The 8,311-nt window shown below is 39.0% G+C and overlaps 1 protein-coding gene across 1 annotated transcript in view; it reads left to right on the forward strand.

The window, feature by feature from the left end:
* The window catches only part of BLOC1S5 (biogenesis of lysosomal organelles complex-1, subunit 5, muted), a 60,093-nt gene extending 54,304 nt beyond the window's left edge, over positions 1-5,789 (forward strand). Inside the window, exon 5 of the mRNA XM_006864099.1 lies at positions 5,610-5,789. Coding sequence (XP_006864161.1) covers positions 5,610-5,789 — 180 coding nt within the window. The remainder of the gene's footprint in view (positions 1-5,609) is intronic.
* Positions 5,790-8,311: the final 2,522 nt, after the last annotated feature.

An 8,311-nucleotide genomic window follows, 5' to 3' on the forward strand; every position in this document is an offset into this window, starting at 1 on the left:
ATCAGGATGTGGTCTTCCCTTTTCGTTCTCCTTATTGCTTAACTCAGAGTAACTTTTTTGGGCCTCAGTTGGGCCTGGGCCTGGGTGGTGGGCCGTTTGTGCCTCGGGCGGATGGGTTGAGCCTAGGCCAGGCAGTTTGGGCCTCTGGGGGCCTGGGTGTCAGCGACTGGGGTGCAGGAGGGTTGGGCCTCGGGCGGGTGGTTTGGACCTCGGGAGGGCGGATTGGGCCTCGGGGGGCCTGTGCCTCAGGGACTGGGCTGAGGGTGGATTTGGTCTCAGGGGCCCTGGGCCTCAGCGACCGGGCTACGCAGTGGGTTGGGCCTCTGCGGCCCTGGGCCTCAGTGACCTGGCTACGCGGCGGGTTGGGCCTTGGGGGCCCTGGATCTCGGCAGTGACTGGGCTGTGGACCGCCTGGGCTGTGAGGCGGGTAGGTGATTTGGGCCTTGGTTGGGCCTGGACCTTTGTGACCAGTCTGTGGGCGGGTTGGGCCTCAGGGCAGGCCTTGGCCATTCCTGATCCTTGGCAGCTTGTCATAGGGCTGGTCTAGGCCAGGGCAGTAGAGGGTTGGGGGTAGTGGCTGCAGGGAGGTAGTGACCGTATTTGATGATGTAAAAAGTGCCTCTCTCAGTCTCTCTGTGCCATGGGTACCCCGAATTTCCTGATATCCGCACCAGTTTCCCTCTCTATTTGTTCGGCTTTGTTAGTTTATGCTTCCTTTTCTCTGGAAATGCAGCCTTCTAAGTGGAGTTGCTCTAGCCCTGCATTCCAAGGTCTGCAGGGAGCAGAGGCACTCGCTGGCATGGGCGCAGTAGCGATAGCGGGAGCCACATGCAGGCAGGCAAAAGCTCAAAATGCCTGTAATTCCTCAGCAATTTGATCTTTTAAAAAAACGAGCTCAGAATGTTGAAATATAAGATCTTATATTTGTTCAAAAGCTGTCTGTCTGCTAGACAGAGGTTTATTATGTGCAATTCCGCCCCTTTTCCCTGAGACTGCCCTACCTGAGCTGCCTGGTCGGGGAAGCGCCGGAAGTCCTCTTCATTTAATTTCTTAACTGATGCTTCCATGAATGTTGATGATTCATCTGAGCAAAATGAAGTCATTGACAACTTCAGTCTTGTCTCCATTTATCTTGATGTTACTTACTGGTCCAGTGGTGAGGATTTTTGTTTTCTTTACATTGATATGCAACCCATACTGAAGGCTGTAGACTCAGTTTAGGATGCTAAAGACGAAGGCTTTCTCTCTTTGTTGTCTTGGGTGAGAGATCCTTTTCTTCTTTTAGCATCTGTAGGTCTAGCATTCATTGGATCTTGGCATCAGTCTTCCTCTGGATCTAAGAGTTCCACAGTGCAGCTGTCCCAGGTCTAAAGGATACATTCCAACCGTGGTACTTCTTTCTTGATCGTAATGTTGTTGCTACTAAGTGCTGTGGTGTCGGTTCCAACTCAGAGCGACCCCATATAGGGTTTTTGAGTAATGGGTGGTGGGTTAGAACCACCAGCTTTTTGGTTAGCAGTCCAGTTCTTACCCTATAGCGCCACACCAGATATTAGGTCCGTTGTAAGATGAAGGATATTGTAGGCCACGCCCCTGAGGAAATTTCCTTTCAATTGATTAACTGCTCATAGGCGAGCTCTTCACGGAGTCTGATGACATTATATTAGATCTCGTCACAGGGGATTACTGCATTTTAATGGCTAACCCACTGAGAATCCTGGTCGTGCCAAGTTGACATAAAATGTCACCACCATACCTCCAGAACAGCATTTTCCTCTGTTGAACCACACAGATGAGGTGCTGAGTGGTGGGAAGTGGAACCCGAACTGTTGTCTCGGGGTCCAAATCAGGGAGCATACACTGAGCCAGTGATCACCTTTCAGTTTAAAATAATAACAATAATGTATTAAATAGTATCTTAAATCCCTGGTGGCATAAAAGGTTAAGTACTTGACTACTAGTATTTTGCCCCTATCCAGAGATTCCTAAAAAGACAAACTTGGAGATCTCCTTTCAAAAAGTTCACCCCTTGAAAGTCCTGTGGAACAGCTCTTCGCTGTACACATGGGTTCACCATTAGTCAGCAATAGCAAATAACTTCTGAGCATGCCTATTTGCATTTCTCTGTATTTATTAAAATTAATTTACCATATTAATATGCCATTTTGATGATAACTTTTTTTTTTGTTTTTCTTCTCTTTTTGGTCTGACTCTAGCTTTGCTTTTAAAAGAAAAATTTAAGCCTCTAGTAGTATTTGCCAAAGTCCCATTAAAAACTCTTGATGCTTTTTTATTCATCCTTTGGGGAGGTACATTACCTAAGCTGAAATATTAAAAATTAATGTGATAAATTTTATTTAACCTATGTCCCAAATTTTTTGGATCAGCATACCCCTCCCTACCTCTTCTCCCCATTAACACAATGTCTGTTTGGACCCCAAGGTTCTGTGGGGGCACAATGTAGCAAACTTTAAACTTACTGCAACCTTTGGAAAGCCTAGTTGTTGGCAAGTTGCAGTCAGCTTGATAGAAGAAGCTTTTGTGAGAGCATTTTTCATCGGATGAGACTTAGACTTCTAGCTACCTATGTCAGACTTCCTCTGGAATCATCTGACTTGCACTTGTATTTCCACTGGGGGTTCTAACTGCATGGTTGGCAGTTAGAACCCACAAGTCTGTTTTGTATGAGAAAGATAAGGCTGTTACATCTCAGACACCTGGTAGAGGCTTGGCTATGAATTGGAATTGACTTGATTGCAGGGGTCTTTCCTTCCTTCCTTCCCTTCCTTCCCAACTTCCTAACTTCCTAACAACTTCCTTCCTAACTTTCTTCCTTTTAAGGGGACCCCTTTGTTTCAGGGTCTATGAGCCTTTATTTAAGGAACACTGGTGGCACTGTAAGTTAGGCGTTGAACTGCTATCTGCAAATTCGGCCATTTAAACCCACCAGCTGCTCTGTGGGAGAAAGGTGAGGTTTTCTGCTCCCATAAAGATTTCACAGTCTCTGAAACCCTGTTTAGGGTTACTATGAGTTACAGTCATTTTTTTGTTTTTGTTTTTGATGAGCCTTTATTTAAGGAGCCATGATAACTGAAAGAAAGGTCTGTGGTTCGAACACACCAAGTCTCTGTTGTTGTTGTTATGTGCCGTGGAGTCGGTTCCGACTCATAGCGACCCTGTACAGGCTGCAAATCTTTATGGGAGCAGAAAGCCTCATCTTTCTCCTGCAGAACAGCTGGTAGTTTCGAACTGCTAACTCTGAGGTTAGCAGCCCAATTCATAACCACTACACTACCAGAGCTCTGACGCTATAAAAATCTGCTTCTATAAAGATTTATAGCCTTGGAAACTATATAAGACAGTTCTGCTCTGTCATATTGAAAGGGTCACTATGAATCAGCATTTGACTTGGCAGCAATGAGTTTGGTTTGGTTAAAGCCTTTATTTCTTCATTTATAAAATGAAAATAATGTAACCTTATAAGAGGGATTCTGAGAACTACATAAACTATCCTGTAATCAGAGAGCAGAAATACATATTTCATAGGTACGTGGAAAACATTAAGGAACCTTGGCAGCACTGTGGGTTTAGTGTTGGACTACTAGCTGAAAGATTGGCACTTCAAACCCACCAGCCATTCCTCAATAGAAATATGAGGCAATCTGCTCCTGCAAAGATTTAGGACCTCAGAAACCCTGCATAGGGTTGCTGTGAGTTGGAATTGACTCAGTGACAGTGGTTCATCCAATTCTTAATCATGACCCTGAGGGGAGAGAAAATGAGACAGCAAAGATATTAGGGACTTTATGAAAACATTGTTTCCATCTTTCCTATTAGCTTGTTTTCTGGTGTCTAGTATCTGAGTCTCACAGCATCAGAGGATACCAGGTATCTCTGTTTTATTAGATTTTTGGGGATTATATTCTTATATTTGTAATAACTTTGGGTGCTTTGTAGCTTTTTATGGTTTGCATCTGTCACAGTTTTGTTTGTTTAATAAGGCTGAGCCTGTATCAAAACATAACTTAAAAACATATTCATATACATAAAATATTTGAAGGAGCGATGTCAAGCTATTTCATCATACTTTGTTTTTCTGTTTAATTGTTTTTTGTGTGTATTTAAAAATGATTGAAATTCAAAAGAGTGTTTAGTTTCAGAGTGTGCTGGGGAAGGTAGAATCCCCACTGAATGATTTTCATCTTGCCTAGATGGGTCTGGTGAAAGGAGTTGGGTATAAGATTCTTATGATTCATTGTGAGTAATTGTTATCATGACTAATTGTGACTGTCACAACTGTAAAGCCTAAAGTTTTGTAACAAAACTGGAGGAGTAGTTATCTTCCATTCCAGGAACAGAAGACCCTAGGACCATCAAGGGATAAGAGCATGAGCGGAATGCGGGATCCTATCCAGAGAAGCAGCGACACCAGAGATGGAGGCAGAGATGAGGGCATGGAGGGAGAGTGAGAGCAGCTGAGAACTGTAGACTCATGGAAAGAGAAAGGCTGTGTGCTGGTGGGCAGGAGGCAGGCTTACAGAATGTGCCCTTTGGTTGTTTAATTTATTATATATACCTGAGTATTTTTGTGTACATCCAAAATAAATAAATAAACAAACAAATAAATAAATAAATAAATAAATAAAACAGAGGGAATAGAAGCAAATACTGTTTAATGATGACACACGGAGGAGATTGTAATCATTGCAATGAAATGATGAGTGTAAAACCAATGTTCTCCAATGTAAACTATAACTCAATTCACAATGAAAAAAAAAAAAAAAAAGTTACCATTTTCAGCTATTCATCTGTGGGAATCAGATTCCCTCAGTATTACACAAAGCAAAGATGTTAAAATAGATCGGATTTTAGACTTGTATGACTTCAGTTTACACGCCGAACTCCCCATTGTAAATTGCAGGTCTCAAAGATTCTGTTATTCTACGGATTGATTTCTTATAAGTAAAAATTATTAATTAAAGCTTATTAAGAATAAAAAAAAAAAAAGATTGAAATCACACTTTGCCAGGAGGTGGGAGGAGAAATAAACTTATGCAAATTTTTATACTCCCTTTTATTATTGTGGCCCTCATTGGAACTATTCATTCTCATATAGAACAAACTATTAGAGAGCATCTCAAAAAGAACATCTAACACTGATGCCTTAGGTGCTTAGTCTGATTTGGATTCTTCTCCAGTGATTACTAATTTATGATTCTTTTTAACACATCCTAAAAAATTTTATGTAACACATGCATTTGAATTTCTTATAGTAATGATTTTTTTCACATGTGTTTAAACTTCATAAAACCTTATGTGCAGTTAAGTGGAATTTTAGGGGACCAAGACATAAAGACTCACTTGGGTAATGATAATAGACAGTTGTGAAAATTCTGAACTATGAATATGCATGTTCGGTCATAACAAGAAAAGGCTTACATGTTTCTCATGTGTTGGATATTAAAACTATAATTCAATTTTAATATAATTTGCAAGCTGATGGCTATAGTAACTAAATACATAGAGATAGAGTTCTGTTTATGTTTCTTCTGCATATAAAAATAATTGTCTGGGAAGTGTCTTGTGACTGTCCAGTGTTCTTTCCTCAGATTCATACTGAGCGCTTACTGGCTAGTGAAGGCCAGCATGCGACCCAGTGGAAGGAGTTCATGAGAGAACAGCATGACAAGCGGGCCGAAGTGGATGAGGAGCACAGAAGAGCCATGGAGCGACTGAAAGGACAATATGCTGAGATGGAGAAGGACCTAGCGAGATTTTCTACCTTTTAAGAACTTGAACCTCAACAATAATAAACTAATGGGAAAACATTGACTACCCCAACCCCCAAATATTCCCACCAAACCATTTAGCCTCTGTGCAAGCATAGCAATATATTCAATGATTCTTGTATCAGAAGAAAGAAACAGCTGCAGGAATCCCAATTAATGTTTAATAAAAGAAGAGTGCTGTATCTTCTCAGTTTCAAGTGCCTACATGTGATTAGTTGAACAAGAGTAAGTGCAGGAAAGAATAAATTTATTCTTTGAAAGTCAGAATTGTTCTTCTCTTCCATTGATTAGGTCAAAGAATTAGAAGTGTAGACTTCTTAGACAGAAAAATAGTTTAACTGATTCTTACACAGGATTAATATTAGTTTATTATTGTGGCTTAAAAGCCAGATATAAATAATAGATGCCTGCCATTGCTTCACTCACAGGTTATAGAAAAAAATGTATAAAGTGTTATTCCATGAATAATGTAGACAAAAGCAACTGACATTGGAACAGAGAGCATATTTAAGGGCAAAACTTTGTCTCAACTATGACAAAATGGCATGTTGATGTTTGAACTGCAATGTTGGAAAATGTCGCAAATTGTGCGTAAAAGCATAATGCCACTGGTCTCATTGAATGACAAGAAGACACATTTGCTAAATTTTTGTGACCTTCCAGCACCTCATATAGCCACCTTTCAAATATACTTAGAAGGAAAAGCCTACCAGAAACGTATTTTGACTTTTAGCCTTACCAAGCACCGTAACATTGCCCAGAATATTTACCTCATTTTTGTGTCTGTTTGTGTGTAAACATTAAAAGTTAAATGTCTATGTTTCACCTGTTTAATGAGTAATCAACACAATCTGCCCAGGGTCCCTCTGGAACCATATAAAGATTTTGTCTCTGAATGAATCAGAAGTATTTGCTCACATGGCAAATGATCCATGTTAAATGTAAATCCTTTTTAGTGTTAATGTCTGTTCTCATAAGCAGGTGTATAATGGTGAAATGTGTCAGCTCTGTCATCACCAGAATCTAAAAAAAAAATCTACATTTAGCAATCTAATTGAAGAACTAAGTTAGGTTTAAACATTTTTTATTTGCCAAATATTTAATTTGTAAAATTAAATACAGTAACTTCAAGAGATTTATGGCAGATGAATTTCAGGTATGAATACATCTTTCAAATACACTTTATTGTTCTGCAGTTAGAGGCAAGAAAGAATGCACCCAACTTTCTTGTGTTACCTCAGTGTAGCAACTGCAGAAAATTGACAATGCTTGCTTGTGTGAATGTATGGCTGACTGTCAAAGCTTCATTCTTGGTTGCATGTTGAAAATGTGATTAAAGTTAATAGAGGAGATGAAATAAGTTTTTGAGATTTCTTTCAATAACACTGACCTTCTGCCAACTTTCTCTATCCGCTACTGTAGGTTTGACAGGTTCATCAATCATTCTCTGGTACCTGGACTTAGAAAGAGCACTTGCTGACACTGAGGCATGCTGGAATTTTCTTTCAGTGGGTGGGAAAAAAAAGAGAAGAAACTTCCAAAAATATCCCACACGTGAAAAGGGAGGGGAACCTTAGCTGAAAATTCCCTTTGTACCACGGGCAGTTTGGGGAATGCTATTAATTGCCAGTGCACTACTAAACACATGCAATGACCAAGAAATGAACACTATGGTTGAGTAGGAATATACTCTTAATTTGGGATTTACACAACTTGACCAGCAAAGATTTCTGATCGTTTTCATTCACTTCATACAAACAAATACCTTCTAAGTTGACATGCATTATTTAAGGGACTTCCTAAACCTAAACGAACTGGTGAATTTTTTGAGCTTTAGAGATTAAGATACTAAATTACTTCTTTGTAATATGATTAAATATTCAACATAGCTTCTAAAAGAGTCATTGAGTTTATCTCCCCTCCAACTCAACTCCCCCTTTTCCCATTTGATGAACAGTTTTATTTTTGTTTCCAAGTCACTTTTAGTGCATATTTTATTTATATATGTGGGGGGAAATTAGTTTAAAAAATAATGGAATTTTCCCATGAACTATTTTGAAGTCTCCTTATATAAAAATTGAATTTAGTAATTATATAACTTGTTACATTTCTGCTATTATTAAGCACAGATGTAATGTGGGTTCGATGTCACTCAAAGATTATTCAAATGAAATAATAAAATGTTTTATAATTTTAAACTTCTAGAGAAATGTTTTAATTGTTTTTCAGTTGTAAGCATTTTCTGTTTTTATTATGATTCCTGATGTATGTGGATTTTTCTTTTTTAATTTCTAAATGTGTAGATTTTAAATTTCTGTACATACTATTGGTTTCTGTTTTAATTGGATGTGGTCAAGGGAGTGAGGTTTCTATAAGACTGATATATTGAAATTTATTAAGATTTGTTTTTATTAGTGTAAGTCAAAAAATATTGCTACAAAAGCCTAGCAGCATTTATTAAATAAAAATTTAAAAAAATTTTCTTGTATATTTAAATGCTCAGTTTGTTGCTGATTTATTTT

Source organism: Chrysochloris asiatica, unplaced genomic scaffold (genome assembly GCF_000296735.1).
Source record: "Chrysochloris asiatica unplaced genomic scaffold, ChrAsi1.0 scaffold00060, whole genome shotgun sequence".
Lineage (NCBI taxonomy): Eukaryota > Metazoa > Chordata > Mammalia > Afrosoricida > Chrysochloridae > Chrysochloris > Chrysochloris asiatica.